This window comes from Ahaetulla prasina, chromosome 1 (genome assembly GCF_028640845.1).
Source record: "Ahaetulla prasina isolate Xishuangbanna chromosome 1, ASM2864084v1, whole genome shotgun sequence".
Lineage (NCBI taxonomy): Eukaryota > Metazoa > Chordata > Lepidosauria > Squamata > Colubridae > Ahaetulla > Ahaetulla prasina.
Window position 1 is genome coordinate 141,925,291 of NC_080539.1, and position 26,517 is coordinate 141,951,807.

Sequence of the window (26,517 nt, forward strand, 5' to 3'; positions counted from 1 at the left end):
ACCTGCCTGATCCTTAAGTGATGTTTGTACTTTGAATAGAAAAGAGAAAAAATGGAGCTACCGTGACAGGTCGCATGTCCAGAAGGGCAGCCGATGGGTGAAATGTGCCAAGGCGATAATTGAAACCTTCTTTCAAGGTCATTCCCCAGAACTGACTGTAGTTATCCGCTTTCCATCTGTCTCACAAATAGACAGAAAGCATCAGGTAGGTAGGTATATTTGCATATAAAGGTGTGTTTAAAACGTGGCTGTTTTAAACACTGCATACTTCAGAGGTGCTATCGTAAATGAAAAAAAAATCTTTTTTCCAAATTTCATTTCATGCAACTACTTGATGCTAATATCAGTAAAGATGATTATTTTTTCCTACAATCACTGTGCTTGGAATCAACACAATTATTTCAGGGTTCTGAAACTTACGGAGCATGGTGGTTGATAGTATGAACCTGTCCCATGATTTTACATTTTTATTTTGCATTTATTGTTTTTGATTGGACATCGATCTAAACAAACAAACAAACAAAATTGTGGCCCAGGGAGGGATGGGACCATCCAGGAATCTTTAAAAGGCCAGGTTTAAAATTCGACTGATCCTAAAAAATTCTAAAGATTCCTTAATGATCCCATTCCTTCACATGCTAATCAACTTGTGGATGTTCTTCAAATAATAAGGGCTAAAATAGGAAAACTGAGATGAAATGCAGGATCTCCTTCTCCTCCTCCCCCATCATAGCCAGCGGTTATATTAAAGTGATCTGCTTAGCTAGGTCAATTAAAGTACAACCAATTGCATTCATTCACACCACATGTTGAGCTTGGTTGATTTGAATTTTTATTAGGGTTATTTTGGGTACAGGTAGTCCTCAACTCACAACCATTAGTTCAGCAACCCAGGGCTTCCCCCATCCCTTATGGCACCCCATGTTCTGCATAATGACTGCAATGGGAAGAGCTACACGGGTGTCTTGCTTAATGACAGCAACAACCTAATGACCCTAATTCTGGGCTCATTTGTGATTGTAAGTGGAGAACTACCTTTATGCGTTTGACTTAGAACACTCTGGGAACAAAGCCTGCTTGGTTTGTTCATTATTCAGTATATTGTGTGTATTTAAAAAAAATGATGATGTAATTCAGTCACACAGTTGGACATGTTGTGTGAATTTAGCTGATGTGAGGGTTTGTTGTGTTGTTTTCTTTTTAATTTAAAGTGACTCACTCAAAATTGCGTATTTTGAACACCGTCTCAAACAGGTCTGCTTTGTGATGAAAATGCTCAACATTGCAGCCACAATTAGCTATGAAAGCCCCTAGTTAACATATATAAAAAAGGAACAAAATTTAATCACCGGTTGTGGCTGTCACCTTGACTTTTTCTGTTCCTCTGATCTGAGGGCACCTTATTTAAAAACTTGGTGACTGTGTAATCTTTCATATTAATAAATAATAGAGCTCATTTCTTCAGATATATGGATGATTATTCTCCGTTAATAATTATAAATTCACAAAGACAAAGTATTATTAGAAAGTGAAGCCAAAAAAACTGTTAATTTCTGATAAGAATTTTTTTTTTTTTTTGGGATGGTGGTGCATAAACCTATCAAAGAAAGTTGTTATCCCAGCAGGAAACTAAAATTACGATTGATGTCAGTGCTTTTTTTCTCTCTCCTGTGAAATCAATTGGATCAGAAGGGAGTGGAGCAGGGAAGCAAATCTTAGCAATATGCCTGTAGCACATTCTGTTATTACATGATTAGGAGGACCACATAGATTCCTGTCTCATGGAATAAGTAACAAGGGTAGTGGAAATAGAAAATCATTCCTTTTTGAAGTCATAAATTGCAAAATTCTAACATTTGCAAACCTAGAACTCTGGATGGTTTCAGCTTTGTTGCTGTTTGGTGATTAACTGATTTTGTAGGTTTATTTCTAACATTAAAATACGTTAGAAAACCTGTACGTATGCACAGGAATTCATATGTAGCACAGGCATTCGCAAGAATTAGTATATCGTAACAACAACCCACTTGATACTTTCTCTGTAAATAAAGGGGAAGCTGTTTGCATCAGAGTCACACAAATCAAGGTGCTTACCCGTAGGTCCCGCTGTTGATTTGCTCAATTAATTTGGGCTGAATGAGGCACGTTTCATTTGTGCATCTCCAATGACTGTCTACACACTCGCTGAAAGGAAGGGAACACAGAATAGTTTTTTAATGAAAAAACAAAATTATGAAGAACCAAACACTGCATAAGTGGATGATTCTGAAGGGATCTACTTGTGAAATTTTCATGCTCACATAGCAATAGCAATAGCACTTAGCCTTATATACCACTTCACAGAGCTTTACGGCCCTCTCTAAGTAGTTTATAAAGTCATCATATTGCCCCCAACAACTGGGGTCCTCATTTTACCCACCTCGGAAGGATGAGTCAACCTTGAGCCCATCAGGATCGAACTCCTGGAGGGAGCAGTGATTTATCCCTGCAATACCCCTGCAATCACAGCTCTTGTATGCCACAAACATAAGACCTAGCCAGGAAATCTAGTGCACCTTTTGAAGAGCAACTGTCCTAGTTGGGAGGAGGTATCAAACAGAGAATTAGCCTGGACTCATTATGTAAACACAAAAGGGCAAGATCTGACACCCCCTGAATGCCTTTGAGCTTTATCTAGTCTTTATGCCAGTCTGGGAAGATTATGAAATAGGTAATAGAACAATAAAGTAGTTAGCTTAAACTCTTTTGTGTGTGGGTCTAGTTGTTTGTGCCTGACAGCATCCTAATGGTATTAGTGTCTTTTCCATTTTTTTTCCCAGTGTAAATATTTATTAGGCAGCTTCAACTCCAAACTGCGTAAATGTACTCCTACAGTTACCAGTTTATCCACATTGTAGCACCATCAGTACAGCAACATATTCTCAAGTAATTCATGGGATGTTTTGATGCAGGCTGGCAACCCTTTACAAAAATGCTTTCTCTTTGATTTGTATATATGAGGGGAGCACTTATTCAAATTAATGTGAGCGTAGGATGATAGGCGTTTTAATCCCTTTTATCAGTGAAGTTTTTTATTCCTTTCTCTTAGAGACATTACCAACGGTTGCAGTTATCTTTAAATGTTCCTCCTTCTTCATAATGCTGGCCATCTTTGAAGCAACCTGCCAACACAATACATAGAAAAAGGAGATAATAGTTAGAAAATTCCTAGTGATGCTGTCGTGTGCAATCAGCCCCAAAAATGATGCTCCCATCTTTGGTCATGTCAAGTAGAAGGCTTCATTTTTTGCATCAGTGAACTGAATTAATAATTCATCCTTGCAGAAATGGGATGAATTAAAGTAAAAGAATATCTGGAAAAGGTGCTCAGAAACATGCCCACTAGTGCAACCCCTTGTAATGGAATTTAAGAATCATTCTACTTTCCATTAATGTTGCTTCTATTTCATTCCTGAAGTACAGTTTTCTGAAAATAACTTTTACTTTTCCCTCTCCAATTTTATGCTTTGTACTTCTTTTAAAAAGCCAGTTTGGTGTAGCAGTTAGGCCACTAGGCTAGAGACTGGGAGACCTTGCATTCTAGTCCCAACATAAGCGCAAAGCCATCTGGATGACCTTGGGCCATTCACATTCTCCCAGCCCTAAGAAGCTGGCAATGGCAAACCACTTCTGAAAAACCTTGCTAAGAAAACTGCAAGGACTTGTCCAGGCAGTCTCCAAGAATCAGACACATTTGAATGGGGAAAAAATTCTTTAAATAAAACCTTGAAGATATTTACAAACAGGGCCTAAAACATATTTACTTTTTGTTTAATGGTGGATGCAGCAAAGTTGCCAATGTAATCTGTTTGCTGTGGCTCACAAAATATAACTATTAGCACAATTTGAACTCCAGGATTTGGCAGCTAGACATAAAGTAGTCAGCTGCTCTCCTAGTTGTCTTTCTAACTTTTTCAGAGCCCAAACATCTAGAGAAATTGCCTAGAGAGATAAGGATTATCACCTTCCTTTCCAGCCCAGATGGTTCTATTTGATTAAAAGTGTCCAAGGTGAGATTCAACTATGCTTGAAGGAACTAGATAATAATCCTTGGTTCTCTCCACCTCTCTCCTGCTTAACCATGAAAGCTGGCTGGGTGACCTTGGGCCACTCAGTCTATCTCCTCCCAACCCACCTCACAGGGTTGTTGATGTGTAGGAGGGGGAAGGTGTGTGTTGGATATATTTGCCACCTTCAGTTATTTGTAAAAAAAATAATAGCAATAGCACTTAGACTTATACACCGCTTCATAGTGCTTTTATAGACCTCTCTAATCAGTTTTACAGAGTCAGCATACTGCCCCCAACAATCTGGGTCCTCAATAAAGCAGGATACAAATAAATAAAATTATATAGTTCTCCCCATTTAGCAGACAGCCAAGTCATGAAACTTCCAGATTTAACATTTTGCAAACAGTCCGTTTTCTCTGTCCCCTAAAAATAAATAAACAAATAAAAAAAATCTGGTCCACCTTTGAAGATTTCCTAATCTCTGCCCAATATTCTGCGGCCAAACAATCCTATCTCTCCATCAGAATTCCCAGCACAAAACAACAATATCAAAATAATGATACATAAGTGTGGCATATCTTTAATGATGTTATAAACACATGAACTGAATTCCCCATTGCCAGCACACTCACATGTGTGTGTGAGGGGGATCTCCCATGCATCTCTCTTGTCACTCTGATCATAATTTCTTCAAATCATGATGGCCTTGCCTGGCAGGTTGCCGGCTGAAATGGACCTTCCCGGGGCGGATCCGCCCCTCCGATGCACCGTTTGGGCTTCCAGAGGCCGGAGGAAGCCTGCGGAAGCCCGAATGGAATGTCAGAGGCGCAGATCCACCCCTCGGAAGCTCCCTTTCGACCCGCAACATGCAGGATGAATGTTGCAGAGCCTCAGCAGTTGTTTGTAAGGGCAAAGAACTGCTATGGTGCTGCAAGATTCATAGTTTCAGGACTTGTTCATAAATGCTAGGGAGCACTTATCGCACATTTGCTAAGGGAATGCTCGTAACCCGGGGATTACCAGTACTTATGCCTCTTCTAGATTTAAGGCACAGTGTGTTGTAAGTTCATCAGAAACTAAACTTAAATTCATGTTCTCATTTATTGCTTCCCTGTTTATATTGCCTATGTGCTGCTATTATTTCTCCTATCTAAAATTTTGGATTGTAAGCACTCAGGGGATCAACCAGCTCTTGGCAAAACATCTTGAACACGGATAATGTTAAATAAATTTGTGGAGGAATATAGTCTCTAATAGAATCGTTTTAGCTGGACCAGGATCTTTAGTAGTAATAAAATTCTTATCATTTGCTGGCCACTCTGGCAACATTTGTAGATATTGCAGAATCTAAACAATAATAAATCCCTGCCCTTTACCAAAGACGTTCTCTTGTTTCTTGCTTGAATAATTTTATATCATTCCTTTTTTAGCAGATCTTTTTTTTTCAAAAAAAAAAAAAGAATCATTATTTTGTGCCCATGCCTTGCTACAGGTCTTCAGGAAGTGTGACATTCTTTGGGAAAGTAAGTTCCATTGAACTTACTAAACTTACCAAAGATCTAGACAGGAATCTTCTGATATGCTTCCAGTCACACCAGGTAGCTTCAGCCCCAATTAACAGTAATTAAATGCTCTCTAACCAGGGCTTCTCTTGGCAAGGAGAGCTGCACAGCAGATTGTCATCTTGAAGAAAATGCGCTGATGAGGTTGGGCTATCATGCTTTGGGAAACTGCCAAATGCAATTTGTATTTGAAATCAGACCAATGGCCTGACTCAGTTTAAATATGTCAGAGTTGACAAACTGCAGCCTTTTAATCTTCAAATGCCACCTGTAATATGTGGTCAGATGATATCCTGTTACTAATCCTCAGTTATCTTGCTATCTGTTTGGATTTCAAAACAGTTGGTATAGAGTCAAAAGAATTCTCTTGAAGCCAACAGGAAATATCCAGCAATATTTAATTTTTAAGTTAAAAACAAAAGAGAGTGAAAACGGCCAGTTTAACAGTTAAATTAGACATAAATAGGAGCAAAGTCATTCCATCTATCACTATTCATTTTGGGAACAGTTGTCTGGCTACTTATAGCCTTCAGTCACTTGTGGAGCTGAAAAGCTAGAACTGCCATCTCAGAGGGATAGCTCTTTTTTAGACCTGCTAGGCACATTTTAATTTCTTTCTTTTTTTTTAATGAAAGCAAGAAAGACCCAGCTTACCAAATGAGCTGAATTTATTAAAAGAACTGAAATAAAAGCTTCAAGAGTATGGTAATTGCAGATGAAACAATCATGCATGGTGATACTGAATTTTAAACACTTTATTAGCTTGTATTAATAATGCAGTTTATCATCTTCCATTTTCCCAATACTGCTTTTATAAAAAAAAAAAAAGAGGAACGAGTGATGTATTTTCTAATAAACGTTACTAGTATTTTTTTAAAAAAAAGAAAAATGCAGGAAACTACAGTATAACTTCCTCCCTCCCTTCTTTCTTTCTGCACATTTACCTACCATACCTTTTGCAAGCTCTTGAGGATACTCAAAGCAGAATAATAGCGTTGGAAGGATCTTGGAGGTCTTCTAGTCCCAGCCCCTGCTCAAGCAGGAGACCTTATACCATTTCAGACAAATGGCTGTCCAGTTTCTTCCTGAAAATCTCCAGGGGTGGAGCACTCACAACTTCTGAAGGCAAGCCATTCCAAGGCTCATCTCCAAGACTCCGAACCATTTTACAGCATTCAGCATTCACATTTCAGAAGGACATCAACTCTGGTAGAAATGGAGATGGGAACATAACACTTACCCCATTGGTGTACCGGAGGTCTTACATGCTCTGGAGTATGCTTGTGGCAAACCAGCCAGAAGTCTGGGCAGCAGTCAATAGAATCAGGAGGTTCTGAAGTACAAAATTCATCACAGTAGCATGTGGCATTTCTGACACTGTATTGGAAGATGCAGTTGTCATCTCTGCCTGGGCAACAGCCTCTCAACCAGCAGTAGCTTCTTCTGAGTGGAATTCTTCTGACTCTCTTCCTTCCGGAACAATCTGGAGAACAGTCCTTGTGTAGGGTATTATTTCTGGAGGCAAATAGTTCTGTGCAAATCATGATTGCAAAGCAACATAAAGCTAAACTCCAGGCCCTGGCCCACATTCTTGAGTATAACAGCAAGTTGCTGTCAGGATGGCTGCATCCGATGTTGTGAAACTCGGAGCAGGACTTTTTGAAGTGTTTATCTGTGTCTACATTGATGTCAAAACTCCTAAAAAAGAAGCCACCCAGATTCAGCCAGCCGTCTGCTACAGGAACATTCTTGGTGATGGGGAAAACATTTGTATTTTAACCATTAGTCAGAGATGCTACAAAATGCATTATTTACAAAGTTTTTAAAAACTTAGGCATCATGGGGATGACAAATGCAAGCTGTCTCCTGCAAATGACTGGGAGTCTTTTTAAGATCATTTGGAACAAAACAATTGAGCAAATCCTTACTATAAGGCCATTATATGTGAAGTTTTTTTATCAGTGTTTCTTGAACTTTATCTCTACATAAGACAGCATAGCTTAAAGTATATGAAATTATGGAAACTAAATCAAGACCTAGGGGTACAATACTTCACTTACAAAGTCAATTTCAAAGGTTTTGCTTACAAGGAGAGGAGAGAGTGTCAGGGAACATCCTAGTCAACTTCTGGTAAGTAATTGTTATGTTACTTGTAGCAACATGGCAGCCATTTTGTGGCATATATTCAAAATTCTGAGTATGTCCATTAAAAACTTCACATATTGGCAACTGATAACTTTCTTCACCACTTTATTTTTCTTTTCTGTATTTTTTCTATTGTTTTATATACAATTTTTGTTCTATTAATAAATAAAGGAGAAAAATATCCACACTGTTATTTGTGCCAGAGGACTGGCACATCAGATGGGAAAGTTGTGCCACAAAGACACAGAACTTGCTTCACTATTTAGTCCTCTCAGCACAATCAGTTGTTATTTGGGTTGGCCTAGGTCTTTCTCCAAGCCAGCAAATGGTTGAAAACCTGGCAGGTGCAGTATTAGAAGAAAGCTTAGTTTGAAAGAATCTTGTTTTCTCACAGTCCAAACAGATTGCCTTAGGAGCTTTAATGAAAGAAGTGTTCCCATGGCAGCTTAAAGTGACCAATAGGTTATTTCTCTCTCTTCTATCAATCAGCCAATCAATCAATCACATCTCCATCCATGCATCCATTTACCATCTACTAATCTCCCTAGATGTGCAAAACTGCACCACTGACAAAATGTGTATCTGGTTGTATCCAAAGCAACAGCAGAGTCTTGATAATTTAACCTATGTTCTGCCAAATTTCATGCCAGGAATGACAATAAATGTTGATTCAACAAACCCGCAACCCAACAAGCAGAAAAAGCTCACAGGCACAACATATTTATATGAATTGCTTTATTGAACATAAGATGAAACTTTGGGCATTATGTAAAAGATCTGCATGTTGAATATGTATGTTTGCTCCATGATTTAAAACCTAGGTTTTCTCTACCTTCCTTCCTTTCCAAGTCAATTGATCGTTTGCCTTTCTCTTCAAAGTCATGGGAAGGAGGCTTTGTTGACATAACAGTTCTCACTAGTCTGGGAAACCCTGGTGCCTACCTCACTAGCTGCATTTCAAGAACTATTGCTAAAGATAATTGAGGCATGGACTGGGGATCATATGAAATCAACCTCATGTGGACACAGCAGGGAAAAAAAGGCTTGCTGAGCATGTAAGGATTGCACTTAAGTGCAAATGGAGTGTAAGTGTCAAGTGTAAAAGGAAAGCATCTTCTTTTAGATCACGTTTCATTTTACAGATCATATCCCACTCCTTCCCCCTCATACACACACCTAAATTAAAAATGAAACATCTTCATAAGTGCTAAATTTAATTCTGAGGGACATAGTTCCTCCTTTTTGATCACTTTGATTCTCCTTTTCTTCCCCATTTCCAGGCTTATATAAAATCTGTATTTTACACTTTCATCAGAAAAGTATAGACGAGAAGTTGTAGAAGAAAGAGAAACTGCTTGTTGTAGACTACATTTCTTTTCTTTTATTTATTGGCATGGCCAAACACTCTTTTTAAAAGACACAGCATCATTCAGACATAACCAGAGCAACAAATCCAGCTGGATGCTTAAGGATTTCAGAGAAAAGGAGCTCTTCAAATTGATGCATGAGTAAACACTACTCCTGAATATTTAAACAAGATGAAATCCCAAGACCACATTTTAAAAACAATGGTCCAGATCCAAGATCTACTGTGTTTAAATCAACAAAGCAAAACACTGCATCGTCTCTCAGATTTGTGTCAATTGGACTAGCTATTAAAAAGCAATTCGGTTCAAAGACAAACTTTACAAATCGACAAGTGAAAAGAGCAGCCAAGAATGCATGCCAGTTCTTGACGTCCGTTGCTGTTTCGATGTTTATCCTAATTGTATTTTGGATTAACTTTCCCTATGGTGGGCAATTTCCTCGAATCTGTTTATTCTGAGGGAATTTCCTCAGCCTTCTTGGCCATTTAATATATCCCCCTCCCCTAAAGGCATACTCTTTAAATCACAGTTCAACATCAGTTAACACGATTCCTCCAACATTATATTCCTTATGCGTACTATTCCTTTCCTTTTGAGTTATTTGTACACCTGTTATGGGCCAAACGCTGAGGAGCAGTGGAGTCAGTGGATATAAAGGACTCCCCAAGATAAGGAACAAAGGGTCCCTGAACTGGTTTGCAATCAGGCACAACTTCCATGTTGGGAATTGAGTGCTGTGATGCCCCATTTTTTTTGAGAGAGAGATATGGGAGAATGGGATAAAACCAGTTTCAAAACCAACTTAATAATAATAATAACAGAGTTGGAAGGCAGGAAACCCTACACCATTTCAGTCAGATGGTTATCCAACATTTTCTTAAAAATTTCCAGTGTTGGAGCATTCACAACTTCTGCAGGCAAGTTGTTCCACTGATTAATTGTTCTAACTGTCAGGAAATTTCTCCTTAGTTCTAAGTTGCTTCTTTCCTTGATCAGTTTCCACCCATTGCTTCTTGTTCTACCCTCAGGTGCTTTGGAGAATAGTTTGACTCCCTCTTCTTTGTGGCAACCCCTGAGATATTGGAACACTGCTATCATGTCTCCCCTAGTCCTTCTTTTCATTAAACTAGACATACCCAGTTCCTGCAACCGTTCTTCATATGTTTTAGCCTCCAGTCCCCTAATCATCTTTGTTGCTCTTCTCTGCACTCTTTCTAGAGTCTCAACATCTTTTTTACATCGTGGCGACCAAAACTGAATGCAATATTCCAAGTGTGGCCTTACCAAGGCATTATAAAGTGGTATTAACACTTCACGTGATCTTGATTCTATCCCTCTGTTTATGCAGCCCAGAACTGTGTTGGCTTTTTTGGCAGCTGCTGCACACTGCTGGCTCATATCTAAATGGTTATCCACTAGGACTCCAAGATCCCTCTCACAGTTACTACTATTGAGCAAGGTACCACATATACGGTACCTGTGCATTTTGTTTTTTTGGCCTAAATGTAGAACCTTACTTTTTTCACTGTTGAATTTCATTTTGTTAGATAGCGCCCAATGTTCAAGTCTGTCAAGATCTTTCTGTAACTTGAGCCTATCTTCTGGAGTGTTGGCTATTCCTGCCAGCTTGGTGTCATCTGCAAATTTGATGAGTTCCCCATCTATCCCCTCGTCCAAGTCATTGATGAAGATGTTGAAGAGTACTGGGCCTAAAACAGAGCCTTGGGGTACTCCACTGCATACTTCCCTCCATGTGGATGTAGTTCCGTTGAGGACTACACGTTGAGTGTGGTTGGTCAGCCAGTTACGAATCCATCTGGTGGTGGTGCTGTCTAACCCACATTTTTCTACTTTATCTAGTAGTAGGTTATGGTCTACTTTATCAAATGCTTTACTGAAGTCCAAGTAAATTATATCGACAGCATTCCTCTGGTCTACTAATTTTGTCATTTTGTCAAAGAATGCAATAAGATTAGTCTGGCATGATCTGTTTTGACAAACCCATGTTGGCTTTTGGTTATTACTTTGTTTGCTTCTAGGTGTTCGTGATTCGTTGCTTGATTATCTTTTCCAGAATCTTCCTGGTATTGAGGTCAGGCTGATAGGTCTGTAGTTTCCTGGATCTGTTTTTTCCTTTTTGAAGATGGGAACTACATCACCAATTTTCCAGTCCTCTGGAGCTCCCCTGTGCTCCAGGATCTTTGAAAGATATAGTTCAGTGGTTCTGAGATCACGTCTGCCAGTTCCTTCAGAACCTTGGGGTGTAATCCATCCGGTCCTGGTGATTTGAACTCGTCTAGGGTAGACAGGTGTTCACTTACCATTTTCTTCCCTATTTTAACTTGTGTTTCTAATCTGTTTTTTGTGGTGCTGTTTTTGATAGGTTGGATTGTTTTTTCCTTTTGTGTAAAGAGAGATGCAAAAAATGAGTTAAGTAGATCTGCTTTCTCCCTGTTGCTTGTCATCTTCTTGCCACTTTCTCCCAGCAATGGGCCAATTGTTTCCGTGACTTTTTTCTTGTTTTTAACATGTTGGAAGAAGCTTTTTGTGTTATTTTTTACTTTTGTCACTAGCCTTTGTTCATTGTGAGCCTTAGCTTTCCTCACTTTATATTTACAGGCTCGGGCTATTTGCTGATATTCTGCCTTAGTTATTTGCCCCTCTTTCCACTTTTTATATTTGTCCTTTTTGTCTTTCAATTTGTCAGATAGTTCTTTATGCATCCATGCTGGTTTCTTTTGAGATCTATTATTTTTCTTCTTCATTGGTATTGTGCTAGACTGGGCTTTTATAATCTCACTTTTCAAAATTTCCCAAGCTTCTTGAGTTGTTTTCCTCCTGAGGATTCTCATCCATTGAATCCTTCTCAAGCTCTCTCTAAGTTTATTGAAATTAGCTCTCTTAAAGTCCAAGACTCTAGTTTGACTTTGTTCTACTACTTGTGTTTGCATAATGTTGAATTCCAATATTGCGTGATCACTTGCCCCCAAGATTCCTATAGCTTCAACACCTTCTATCATTTCATGTCTGTTAGTGAGAATTAAGTCCAATATGGCTGATCCCCTTGTTCCCATCTCTACTTTTTGGGAAACAAAGTTGTCTGCTAGGTTTGTTAGGAACCTGTTGGATCTTCCACTTGGTGCAGAGTTTGTCTCCCAGTTGATGTCAGGGTAGTTAAAATCCCCCATTACTATTGTGATGTGCTTCCTACACCTTAGTTAGCTGACTAGCAAAAAGTTCATCTACTTCCTCTGTTTGGTTGGTTGGCCTATAGTATATACCTATGGCAATATCATTTTCCTCCCTTTAATATTGACCCAAATGCATTCAAGATAATTTTCATCATTGTTGTGCTCTATTTCTGTAGAGATGTAGTTATTTCTTATATATAGTGCAACTCCACCTCCTCTTTTATTTGGTCTATTTCTTTTAAATAATTTATATCCCTCTAGCTGTATGTTCCATTTGTCAGTTTCATCCCACCAAGTTTCCGTAAGGGCAACAATATGATATCTGCCCTCATTTACTTGAATTGCTAATTCACCCTGTTTATTCCTCATACTCTGTGCATTGGTGTATAGACATTTGAGTCTGTTTTGATTGACCTTGTGTTTACTGTCTACATAACCTGTGTTGTGCCTGACTGCCCCTACTTTCTTGTCACCTGTTTGATTAGTGCACATGGTATGGAACTCACTATTAAATGCTTGGTTTTGCTTGATAGTAGGGCTGATAATCTTATCCACACAGACATCTATGTTACATGCACTGATAACCCTATTAATTTTGGATTGCTGGGGACAGAAATGTTCTGTATCAATTAATTATCTGTCCCCACTGTTCAATTTAAATGTTTATTCAGAAAATCTGTGAATGTATTGCTAAGTAACTCAGTCCCTTTCTTTGATGGATGCAATCCATCTCTTTTGTACAATTTTTCATTGGACCAGTTGCAGACATCATGACTAATAAAACCAAAGCCTTCCCTTTTACACCACTCCTTTAGCCACACATTAAACTCCATTATATGCTGGCCTTTACCTTTTTGTTCCTTATATACTGGTAAAACCTCTGAAAAGATAAGCCTACAACCTATACTACTAAGCTCATACCCCAAGCTCTGGAAATCATTCTGCACAGAAAGTGCATCCTTTTGGGACAGATCATTTGTGCCAAGATGTATAATAGCATCAACATCACAATCCTTACTGGCATTCTTGACTATCTTAAGAATACGCCTCTTGTCTCTGCTGGCAGTAGCACCTGGCAGACACCTGACCTCTTTCAAAACCTCCATATCCTTTCCTAAATTTACATCCCTTACAATTGAATCACCAATCAGAAGATGGCTTCTCTTTTTGGATACTGTGCTCTTCTTGTGTGACAAATATGTAATACCCGATTCACACTTTCCCCTTTCCAAAGTAAGTTCTTCATCTTGGACCATGATCCCCTGCTTATTTGAGTTGTCAGTATCACAACTATCTTGACCTGTCACTTTAGTGTCCCTATTACGGTAAGCAAGGGCACTATATCTGTTATACTGGGACACTGCAAAAGCTTTGTATTTATGGTTCACAGCTCTCAGCCTGCCAGAACTTGCAACAAAACAATAAACCTGCCATTGCTGACTCATGGCCTAGACCAGGGATTTTCATATTTTTCAGGCTATGGAATTTGTTAGGTAAAAAGAAAATCCCTGGAGCCCTTTTGCCTCAGAGACAGAAAGTGAGGGGTCTTCAGAAGGACAAATTCCCCTGAGAGATTGAGGCTTTTCCGTGATAACTGATAAACCCTGCCCTTTCTATTGCATCTTTAAAAAATTGCAATGGATGCCCTTGGCTATATTTGAGTGAACTTTTTTTCCCCTCTCATAGTCTCTTATGGGTCCCCAACAATTTTTGTTGGACCCTAAAATTCCAGGGAATGGAGTTTGAAAAAGCCTGGACCAGGACTTTCTTTTCTTTATAACACCCTGGCAACCTCAGGTTTCTCCCAACCTTAGAAGTTAGCCTTGTCACACCCTCAGGGTGTGATTAACATAGTTTAACCCAATTTTTCCAATATTTTAAAATACCCACCAGCAAAAAGAACACAGAGGACAATCATTATGCCATCAGCTTTTTCTGTTCTTGCATCAATGGCTGGATTTCACCAAGGCTCACTGAGGTATGTATGTACATGTGTGCGTGTTTATAATTTCATTTAAACATTTAAAAACAAAGGTAAAAATGAATACAAACTAATATAGAATAAGGAAGAAAACCAGAAAGAAAGATAAAAGGAAACTAAAACAACAAAAAATACCTTTTCAAGTCAGGTAAATCAAAGCCTCTTGTATCATTTACATCTTTTAACATCTTAGATTTAATTTGAAATGCAGTTAGGCCTACCGCCCTGTATTAAATTTGTACAAGAAGGCAATTTCTCCCAATCCCCCCATTCTCCTCCCATTCTGGAGACTGTCTATAACCTGAACACCAGGAACATCTTTGCCTTTAGTTCTAATGCAGTCCTTTCCCAAATATTTTGTTTATAGTAAACCTCCGTTTTAGATTTGTTGTTGTTGTTCGTTGCGAAGTCGTGTCCGACCCGTCGCGACCCCATGGACAATGTTCCTCCAAACCTTCCTGTTCTCTACTCTGGAGTCCATTTAAGCTCATGCCTATTGATTTTAGATATCTATTTTTAAAATCATGATTCAAGTAATATTCTTATTCAGCTGTTTCCATTATACAAATATGAGTAGTATAAAAACAGGGTTGTGGCATTTCCCTGTCTGGCCCACACCTTGCTTCTGCTCACTGGAATGTGGCACATCTGGTTCTCTATGAGGTGGCTGTCCAGGTGTGGGGCTCCAGATCTCAGGGAAAGCCTCTGTTTTTGGTCTTTTTGTGCATTTCTTCCGCTGTGTGGATCAGAAGGAGAGGCAATGTGTGTGTCTATTAGAGAAGGGATTATTCAGCACTTGATTCTTCCTGAAGCATTTAGGAGAATGCCTGAATGAGGCTTTGGAAAAGGTCCTAAATTACTATGTTCATGAAACACAGGAATGAGTTTTTGGATTCCATCAGGAAAAACTATCCTTGCAGGAAAGAAGGAAATGGTGGACATTTCTGAATACTTTTAGAAAACCCTGGGCACACAACCTGAGGCTGACTTACAGCAATGATAACTTCTGGATACCAAAGTTCAAATAGGAGAATTGCTGGCCAATTCTTCTAGCCAATAATCAAGAGACATAACAACGCATAAGAAACATTTCGTAACAATATATAGTTTCATTTTATTTCTTTTGAAAACATTACCTGATTTTTTCCAAACAAGTGACTTTCTCCACCACAGACATTAAATGCTCAATCAATAGTTTGGGATATGGAATAAATATTTTCCTCAGTCAATGGGGCTGCCGTATTTTTGAGCCTGCTTGCCATCTGCTATCAATAGTTTGTTTTTAGTATACACAGAGAAACAATGTTAAGTTGAAACACTTCTGCTTATTTCAGCATGGGTTGTGTGCCAGTGTTGTGCCAGACTGATAAGTAATTCTCTGCATATCCTACATTATGTTTAAAAAAGAAAAACAGATACACATTCATGTCAACCCCAAAGAAGGAATATCCTATGTACAGGAAGCAAAACTCTGATTGCAACAACTTTAATATTTGCAGTTCAAATATTATGTACAAACATTTTGTAAATATTCTATATAACATTTCAGTGATCAGAGAAAAAATCATGGCACCAAACTAACATTTGAAGGTAGAGCTAATTGCCCAATACATTTGAAAGTAGCTTGAACACAGTCTTTACTCAGAAATGATACGATTTCTGAACAGAACAGATGCTTGTTCCAGTGACACTCTTCTTTCCCACTCATTTATTCAGATGAACACCCCACAGTATTCGAGATGGCTGAGTTTGTGATCCTTGCCATTCATCTGAAATTTCCGTTTCAAAAGGCACAGCAACCAAATTCATTACATAGAAACATACCAAAATTCCAGATGATCATCTGAGTGGCGTGATGGTAAAATACTACTATCTACAGGTAATCCTCGACTTACAACACTTCATTTAGTGACCGTTCAAAGTTACAACAGCACTGACAAAAGTCACTTAAGACCCTTTTTCACATTTATGAGAGTTGCAGCTTCCCCACGGTCACATGATTTACATTTGGATGCTTGACAACTGACTCACACAGTTGCAGTGTCCCTGAGTGATGCGATCTCCTTTTATGGCCTTTTGATAAGCAAAGTCAATGGGGAAACCGGATTCACTTAACAACCGTGTTACTAATGTAAGAACTGCAGTGAATCACTTAACAAATGTGGCAAGAAGAGTTGTAAAATGGGGCAAAACTCACTTAACTAATTTCTCACTTAGCAACATAAATTTTGGACTCAGTCGTGATCTTAAATTGAGGATTATCTGTATAAGCAACTTTATAGCTTCATCCTAACCCATTTTACAATGTATGTAGACAATGTCGGCTATTGGTTCTTTTCATAGCATAGTCCCAAATAGTACCTCTGATTGCCTTAAAATCTGGTTTGGATTAATTCTTATAAAAAGGAACATTTCCTCTGTTATTTTCCTGCCAGTTCTCTAAAATTTAAGGGAGAGAATCATCTCTGTATCCTTCCAGAGCTTGAGTTAGAATGACCAAGAGTTTTTCCCTCATTAAAAAAAAGATCCTAGGAACGTACTTTGATGTAAGCTAGTCAGAGCCACCTTCATGGTTGGCAAATAAATTTGATACCTAAATAAAAAAATAAGTCCCTGTGGCCATTTCTGCCTGTCCAGATTAGTTTTGGTTGCTGGTGTATATTTTTAATGTCCAATTCCAATTTTTGTTTTCTATTGTGTTTATCTTTTACCCTTCCTTATTTTGCTACTATGGCAAATGATTCTTTTGCTTGGTTTCTGCTATGGAAGAGCTCTATATATCGTCTCTAAAATAAGTTAGCATAGACTGTAACTAATGTGTAGGACAGCCATGCATTCTTAGCTGGATTATCTCGCTCGTTCAGACTTTTATTTGTAATGCAATCAGGCTGTTTCAGCCATAGATAGCCTCCTTTTTTCTCATTTTTAATTCAGACCTTTTTTTTTTAATCAGTTACAGTTGGTTTGGCAGGCCTATTGCAAAAATGAATCCAGTTTTCTCTGTACCTTCTCAATATTATTATACATTTTTTACCAATCACATACCATGCTTTATTTTCAGTGCCAGGATTTTTCACACACTGCAATCCAGAATCCAGTTCACCTTTCTCCCCTGCTGACTGAATGTTAAAAAAACAGAGTACAGGCAGATCTGTTTCCTACAGTGAAGTAATTAGAAATTCATCTCTTAGGCTGGACAGTCGTGGTGCACAAACCATTCTGAATTCAAACCAGTGTGAAATTGGAAAGAGATGTTTTACTTCAAAATGGGCTCTTTTAGACATTGGACATCTTGAACTTGAAACCAGCTCCATCACTTATCTTTACCTTCAGGTTGTTCGATCGCCAATAGAGGCCAGCAAGCATTTCTGGATGGTAGGAATAGATCATGTCACTATTGTATTCACCTTTACTGGGCACAAAGCCACTTCCTTGTATATATTGTTTTTCCTGGCTTCCCTTTGAAGTGCTGCTTTCCTGTTTCCTCTTTAAGAACAGCCCTTCTGTTTTTGTCCTTACCGTTGGTTTTTTAAAAATAAGGTACTATTTTTTTTTCTCTGAATTGCCCCTTTTTAAAAAATAAACAAATAAATAAGTTGACCTGTCTGCCATATTTGTCCAGTGGCTGGAATGTGAGGGGAAGGGGGTATTAAGAAAAGGACAGTGTGAAAATTGGCAGCTCAGAGGAGAGAAAAATTGTAAAATATATATATATATATTTATTTATAATATATATATATATATTTATTTATTTATTTATATATATATATATATATATATATATATATATATATATATATATATATATATATATATATATATATATATATATATATATATATATATATATATGCCAGGCATCCGACCAGCCATGTTCTCTGAGTAAGGCAAGATCTTCGATTGCTATGCTATTGAACCTCTGCTCTTCATTTATCTCTGGAAGACATTAGGAACCAACAGGGCTGCAAGAACGCTGTTCTTATTTTAATCCTGGGTTTCTTTGTTTTTTTTGCATTTATATCCCGCCCTTCTCCGAAGACTCAGGGCGGCTTACACTATGTCAAGCAATAGTCTTCATCCATTTGTATATTATATACAAAGTCAACTTATTGCCCCCAACAATCTGGGTCCTCATTTTACCTACCTTATAAAGGATGGAAGGCTGAGTCAACCTTGGGCCTGGTGGGACTTGAACCTGCAGTAATTGCAAGCAGTGTGTTAATAACAGACTGTCTTAGCAGTCTGAGCCACCAGCCACCATAGGTTCTCATGCCTACATAACAAATGCAATGTAAGTACGTTTTGATGGCTTGACTTTGCATACGTTCACTCAAATTACCCTTGCATATGTATATGCAGGTGTATTTGTATGCGTGTGTGCATGCATGTGCATGAACATGCATGTATGTGTCTGGATATATACCCATTGAGATATATATATATATAAGTTTTTTATCTCCAATAAAACCTTCCCTCAAGAAGGAAAGGAATTGACCACAAGTGGTCCTCAACTTACGACCAAAATTGAGCCCGACATTTCTGTTGCTAAGCAAGACGGTTGTTAAGGGAGTTTTATCCCATTTTACGACCTTTCTTGCCACAGTTGTTAAGTGAATCACTGTAGCTGTTAAATTAGTCAAACTGTTGTAAAGTGATTCTGGCATCCCCGTTGACTTTGCTTGTCAGAAGGTCGCAAAAGGTGATAATGGGACAATGACTGGGACACTGCAACCATCATAAATATGAGTCAATTGCCAAGCATCCGAATTTTGATCACATGATCAGGGGGAGGCTTACAATGGTCGTAAGCGTGAAAGCTAATCATAAATCACTTTTTTCGGCGCCGTTGTATCTTTGGTCACTAAATGAACTGTTGTAAGTCGAGGACTTCCTGTATCGCTTTCCTGAACTAAAAATTGAAAATCATCCAATGGGCAGACAATGTAGTCAAGTCAGCATGAACAAAGGACTTCCAAAATGAGGGAGACTGACTGCTATAAATGTAGAATCACTCTTTTGAATACAGAATTGAGTATTTTGAATTTGTAATAGTTTATTTTTTTTTAAAAAAATGCACAAAGGAAAACATCCTCTTTAAGTCTTAAAACATAGGCCTTTTATGGAATTGGGTTTTAGAGCGAATGACTGTGAAAATTCGGTCTTAATACATAGTAAACATGCATGCATGAAATATTTTTTAAGCTGCCGGGTCATATATTAAACAGTTTGAATGTAACTAAAATAAAAATGGTGATTAAACTAAAGTAGAAAATAAAGATAGTTGTCCATTTGCAACCATTTGTTTAGTGACCATTCAGAGTTTCAACAGTACTGAAGCAGGTAACATAACATAATCAGTGCTAGTAAGGAGTGAGAGAGAGGACCACCTGCTGCCACTTATAGCCTCCCATCAACCTGTGCGCTTCCATAGGGAAGGCCTCCTCAGGGTGCTGTCAGTCAAACAATGTCGACTGGCGACCCCCAGGAGGGCCTTCTCTGTGGGGGCACCTGCCCTCTGGAATGAGCTTCCTCCAGGATTATGACAACTTTCTGACCTCCGGACCTTTTGTCACGAGTTGAAGGCGTATTTATTCTACCGCAGGACTGGCTTGAAATAATTAGTAATTTTAATAGGGGTTTATCATAGTTTTATTTTTTTAAAAATGCACAAAGGAAAACATCCTCTTTAAGTCTTAAAACATAGGCCTTTTATGGAATTGGGTTTTAGAGCGAATGACTGTGAAAATTCGGTCTTAATACATAGTAAACATGCATGCATGAAATATTTTTTAAGCTGCCGGGTCATATATTAAACAGTTTGAATGTAACTAAAATAAAAATGGTGATTAAACTAAAGTAGAAAATAAAGATAGTTGTCCATTTGCAACCATTTGTTTAGTGACCATTCAGAGTTTCAACAGTACTGAAGCAGGTAACATAACATAATCAGTGCTAGTAAGGAGTGAGAGAGAGGACCACCTGCTGCCACTTATAGCCTCCCATCAACCTGTGCGCTTCCATAGGGAAGGCCTCCTCAGGGTGCTGTCAGTCAAACAATGTCGACTGGCGACCCCCAGGGGGAGGGCCTTCTCTGTGGGGGCACCTGCCCTCTGGAATGAGCTTCCTCCAGGATTATGACAACTTTCTGACCTCCGGACCTTTTGTCACGAGTTGAAGACGTATTTATTCTACCGCGCAGGACTGGCTTGAAATAATTAGTAATTTTAATAGGGGTTTATCATAGTTTTATTTTTGTTTTTAAGTTTTAAATTCGGCCAAATTGAATTAGTTTTTTAATATATTTTTTAAATTTTATATTATATGTATAACTGTGTTTTATCTGGCTGGAAACCGCCCTGAGTCCTTTGGGAGAAGGGCGGTATAGAAATCAAATAAATAAATAAATAAAATAAAATAAATAAACCGCACTCCTTATTAGCACTCATGATGTTACCTGGCTTGGGTAATAAATGTCTGCAGGAAAACAGCTAAGCTCAGAGAGCATCAAGGAACCTTCCCATGAAAGGTGTTTAGGATTAGGGTGTAAAGCAAAAATTGCTAAAAAAAAGATAAAATAAGACAGGAATTTGGCCAGGTGGCACAAGAATAATTTGCTCACCCAGCAACCGATTCTAACTTGTTTCTTGCAAATTAGCCAAACTGCAATTAAAGCAAACAAGTGCTAAGCATGATGCATGCAGCAGGTTTATGATGGTTATGACAGTCTTTTAGAGAAGGCTGAACTCAGTCTTTATAATCCAGTTGTGAACTGTTATAGAATTCAGGTTCACCAGTGTTATGTCTTCATAGGCATTTCTTTTTGCACCCTCCACATTACCTATTTTACTGGGCTTGCAGCATTTAAAACATGAAATATGTATAACATTCAAGAAATACTTAACATTACCTTGGTATTTTTTTTAAAAAAAAATCTAAAATGTTAAAAAGCAAAATGACAGTCTCTAACACTTTCTTTCATTTGAGCAGGGCTCCAAAAGATCCCAAGCGTTATTAGAAATTCATAACAACAACGTTATTAACATCTATTATTGGATCGAGTCACATCCCACATGCGTTGTTACCGAATTGCCAGCTGGGTGCATTTCGGAGGCTTACAACTATGGAGATACAGTACTTTCACTAGAGCAGCTGGTATTTAAGGCACAGTGATTCCAAAGCCTAAAAACTATCCCAGGGCCACAAGAAGTAGTAGCTGCTGGCATATATAGATGTCAGATCTTTATGGCTATACCTTAGCTGAGATTTGCAAAATTATTTCTTGAGTTTCCACTGAATGGAGAGTGACCTCTTTGGTGTGGACTTTCAGTGTCTAGAAAATTTCCTTCACTAAAGTCTTCTTGGTAGGGTGGTTTGTCTTTTCTTCTGACTGAGGAAAGCTGAAAAGAAATCATATGTCAAATGGGTACTGTGTGAGCACAGCCAAGTGACTTCTTGATCAGGGTTTTGAGGAGCAGTCAAGAAAAGTATCTGATTTGCTTACATCACATCCATAGAGTGTATTTATTTTTGTTGGAATTATAACACAGATTTGATGACAATTTAGTAACAGTACCATAGACTGAAAGAAGACTCTATTAAACAGTCCTGGACCAAATAAAGTCTAAATCAGGATTGTCCAACCTTGGCAACTTTAAGACATGATGACTTCAACTCCCAGAATTCCCCATCCAGCCATGGGAATTCTGGGAGTTGAAGTCCACAAGTCTTAAAGTTGCCAAGATTGGACACCTCTGGTCTAAATGGACACCTTGAGGTTTTGATCACAAATAAAAACAAATGTACTTTATGCATATGATGCAAGCAGATGATTATACTTTTTTAACAAAATGACAGATTAGCAAAAAATAACTTTATTGGCTTATTGGCAGGCAGAGCTTGCTTCCTTTAGCTATTGCACTAATAAAAGTACACCCAAACTAATTTTTATGCATGCTTTCAGAACTGGAAAGTGGTTTACCTCTTTAGAACTGAGTGCTTCATTTTCAGGAATAGGCACAATTGGATGAGTGGTCTGCAAATGGAAATGTCAAGAACTTTAAAAGGCAACCGAAGTAGCCATGATGACACAATAATGGCATAACATTAAAAAAAAAAGCACTTGGCAAATTGAAAACTGAAGGCCAGTACAATCTGCTCCTAATATCCTCATTATGAATGGCTGTCCGAGGACTTATTGATGATGTTATCGGGAAAATGCCAGATGGTGTATTTGGGCAAACAACAGGCTAAAGTTGTTGGAACTGTGTCTCCTTGTGTGCAGAAAGAAACAATTTTGCCCTTGCTTCTAGCAATAGCTAATATTGATCCAAAAAAGGACATTATTTTTCCTTTCATTGGGAAAGCGTCTTAAACAAGAAAAGGTAAAAGATAAAGGTTTCTCCTGTCCAGTTGTGTCTGACTCTAAGGGGCGGTGCTCATTTCCATTTTCTAGCCAAGGGAGCCAACATTGTCCAAAGATGCTTCTGTGGTCATGTGGCTGACATGACTATACACGGGGTGCATGGAATGCAGTTACCTTCCTACCAAGGTGGTACCTACTTATCTATTCACATTTGCATGCTTTTGAACTGCTAAGTTGGCAAGAGCTGGGGCAAGAACAGAAGCTCGTCCCCACCATGTGGTGCTTGGGTTTCAAACTGCCAACCTTCCAGTCGACAAGCCCAGCATCTTAACCATTAGGATACCATGCCCCTTAGATCTAAACCAGAAGCTTTTCCAAGAAAGACAGAGAGAAAGGGAGGGAGGGAGGGAGGGAGGGAGGGAGGGAGGGAGGAAGGAAGGAAGGAAGGAAGGAAGGAAGGAAGGAAGGAAGGAAGGAAGGAAGGAAGAAAAAAAGAAAGACCCTCTATGTATGACATTGACATTGATGTCACCCTTCTTGGAAAGTCAAATCAATTTTATTTTCGCTCATTTGAAAGTTAAACTCCAATTGCAATACTTCTGTTCGTAATTTGTGATCCTGAAGGTTTGTGAGGTTTATATGTGAGAGGCTGTTTTCCAATCTATCAGCACTCTTGCTTCATCCCACCTTGGCTGCTTGAGTTTTGAAGCTTTATAATAGATTTCACAGGGAACCTAGCCAACAAATCTGATCTTAACCTTAAACCTTCTAAGTCTCTTTTACATTGCCTGGTTTCTTTAAAAAAAGATGCTTATAAGAACTGCTGAATTGATTTATCCTGCTTATATAACTAATATTTATCAATGTCTTGCCTCATCTGTTTTCTCAGTCCTTTTGACTCATGTGAACTATTATTTTCTCACCCACAAATATGCACATAATGAAGATCAGGCTGTAATCTACATGCCTAGTTTTTAGGGAGAAAAATCTGGCTGTAAAGTACAGGGTCTTGCGCCTTGGTTTTTGGAGGAGGTAAAAGACAAGAGAGACTTCTAGAGCAGTGTTGGAGAAAAGAACAGATCAACCAGGCATTGGTAAGAGCCCATATTATGAATTACATCATGGGAATAAGAGTAGAAAAATGTAGTTCTCCACACATCTATCAATCCTCTATCACATGACCCATTCCCTGCTGGGAAGGAATCACAAGACTATCTGCAGGCTATTAGGAAGACTACTCTAGGCATCTAATGGGTAAAATTGCTCAGATCCATTGAAGTGCTAAGATCCAGTTGATGTGATCAAGGCATAGATTGGTTTTGTTATGTGGGAAATGCTTGGCTCTGTGACTCTTGAGGGAGTGGACAGCACATCTATCCAGTCACCTGCTCATTTAAACGATGTCCCTCTTGATCTCCTGAGAGGTGGCATGTGGTTAAATCCATGCAAAAGTAAATTTATCCTTGAGGATTGTTTCATTTGGCTTGAAGGAGGCAATGGTGTGCCCATTTGCCCTCAAAAAATCATCACTGGATTCAATGGACAGCCTGGAAGAAATGACTCACTTGGACTCATTTCAATTGGATTTCAAGCCAAGCATAGTAGGGAATTAGCATTGATCACACTTGTTGGCAACCTCTGGAGGAGCGGGGGCAAGGGTGGTGCAACTCTCCTATTTTTTCTTATATCTCAGCAGTTTCAATATACCAATCATGGTATTCTTATAAACCAGGGGTTTCCAACCTTGGCAACTTTAAGACTTGTGGACTTCAACTCCCAGAGTTTCTCTGCCAGCTTTGCTGGTTGAGGAACTCTGGGAGTTGAAGTCCAAAAGTCTTAAAGTTGCCAAGGTTGGAGAGCCTTGTTCTAAACCATCCATGGAATTTGGAATTAAGAGTGCTGGTGCTGGAATGTTTTTTCTTTCTCTGTAGTCAGTTCCAAATGTTGACAGGTGTCAAGAAATATAGCTTGAAGCCACCGGGTAGTGAGATACCTCGGGGCTCAATGCCCTCAACTCTTCTGCTTATCTTCTAAATGGCACCCTTGAGCAAAGTGATCTGTTAATATGCGATCAGGTACCATCAGTATGTCAATGATTCTCAACTAAACACTTTAATCTCTGGTCAAATAAGATGACTGAGATCATATCTCAATCCTGGAGATTGTACCAACAAAATTAAATTCACCATGAAAGAGACAGGGTAGCTATGATTGCATGATTCTTTTGATGTCAGTGAATTTTCATCTTTGATTCTAAATGGGTTGGCACTTCTCCATTCAGAACCAGAATAAGGGATGTGAATGTAGTCCTGGCTCCTGTTCAGTGAGCAGGTAGCAACTTGGCCACGAGAACCTTCACAAAGAATCATCTGGTGTCCAAATTGCGCTACTTCCTGGGTCAGAAGTCCATTGTTTTTTTCATGTATCCAAATTGGGGTTTATACTTTTACCTGTTATCATATATAGGATTGACAAAATAAATAAAATAAATAAAAAAATTCTCATAGTCACTCATACCTGGTAACCCCACGTGTAAATTATTGCAATGGCTTTAAATAGGGCTGCCCTTGAAAAACACTCAGGTTCAGATATAGCTGGTTCAGAACACAACAGAATAAGCAATGCACCTTAGAATATCCCTGCTAGTCTAGCTGTTATGGTTATCAGTGAGCTTTGGGTGCAATTCAGGGTGTCAGTTTTATCTTTATGGCATGGCTATCTGAGAGATCACCATTTTTGCATAATTTCTGCTTGCCCTATAAAATCCAACAAGACATGCATGTTTCATGTACCCTTCATTAAAGAAAATCACCTGCTGGGCCCAAGGAGCACATCGTTTCTGTGGCAGCACTTTCCTTCTAGAGCAGGGATGTCCATAATTGGCAACTTTAGAACTTGTGGGTTTCAACTCCCAGAATCCCTCAGTCAGCACGGCTGGCTGGGGAATTAAGGGAGTTGAAGTCCACAATTCTTAAAAGTTGTCAAATTTGGAGACCTTTATTCTAGAGTACTATCTCACCAAGAGTTTAGACTGTCTCACTCTGCAAACCTTTAATATAATATTAATATATTTAATATTTATTAGATTTTTATACTGCCCTTTTCCCGAAGGACTCAGGGCAGTGTACAGCCAAAGATAAAAAACTCAATATATATACAATTAAAACCAAAATTTAAAACAGAGCAAATTACAAAAAGGCCGACATTAAAATTTAAAAATTTAAAACCCTAAAGCAATAAAACTCCAATTAAAATTTAATAAAACTATTAAGCCAGTCCCGCTTGAATAAATAAGTGTGTTTTTAGCTCACGGCGAAAGGTCCGAAGATCAGGCACTTGGCGTAGGCCAGGGGGAAGTTCGTTCCAGAGCGTCGTAGCTCCGACAGAGAAGGCCCTACCCCTGGGTTATTTAGACTATATTTAAACTATATTTTAAAAGCTGGGTTCCTATCCACTTACTTCCAAAGTTCTGGGATAGCCTGGTAGTGTGCCGAGTTGATCTACAGGTGTATGTGGTATTTATTTTGTCTACATTGTAGGTATTATATTGGTTTTAGTTATATGCCACCAAGAGTCAGTGTTGAGCTGGGCAGTCATATAAATCTAAATTTTAAATATATAAATCATACTTCTTAATGCAGATTTATATACAGGAATATAATTAATGCAGATTCCTTATAAACTAGCTCAAAAATGACAAACATAAGCAGCAGTAATTTCATTGAGAATAAGAGGGATAAATGAGTATAAATTTCATTTGGAATACAATCGAAACACATTTTTATACTAATCGTGCAATAATCATGGTCTGGAGACTCAGAGCCTAAGACATTGCTGTTGGATGGGGCAGGCACTTATTA

General features: G+C 38.5%; 2 protein-coding genes across 8 annotated transcripts in view; both read right to left on the bottom strand.

Moving 5' to 3' along the window:
* Positions 1–7,155, bottom strand: part of TINAG (tubulointerstitial nephritis antigen) — a 39,274-nt gene extending 32,119 nt beyond the window's left edge. Inside the window, exons 1-4 of the mRNA XM_058176896.1 lie at positions 6,852–7,155; positions 3,098–3,161; positions 2,095–2,184; positions 62–176 (exon numbers count right to left, since the gene is read on the bottom strand). Coding sequence (XP_058032879.1) covers positions 62–176; positions 2,095–2,184; positions 3,098–3,161; positions 6,852–7,155 — 573 coding nt within the window. The remainder of the gene's footprint in view (positions 1–61; positions 177–2,094; positions 2,185–3,097; positions 3,162–6,851) is intronic.
* Positions 7,067–26,517, bottom strand: part of MLIP (muscular LMNA interacting protein) — a 101,502-nt gene continuing 82,051 nt past the window's right edge. For 5 of the 7 annotated variants that reach the window (XM_058176996.1, XM_058176973.1, XM_058176963.1 and 2 more), the window contains 2 exons: positions 22,274–22,327; positions 19,967–21,692 (listed from right to left, as the gene is read on the bottom strand). In XM_058176996.1, the coding sequence (XP_058032979.1) occupies positions 21,549–21,692; positions 22,274–22,327 (198 nt within the window). In that variant the 3' untranslated portion in view covers positions 19,967–21,548. Of the gene's footprint in view, positions 7,095–15,384; positions 15,683–19,966; positions 21,693–22,273; positions 22,328–26,517 lie in introns of those variants that run through there. The other 2 variants (XM_058176954.1, XM_058176946.1) reach the window with 2 other exon arrangements.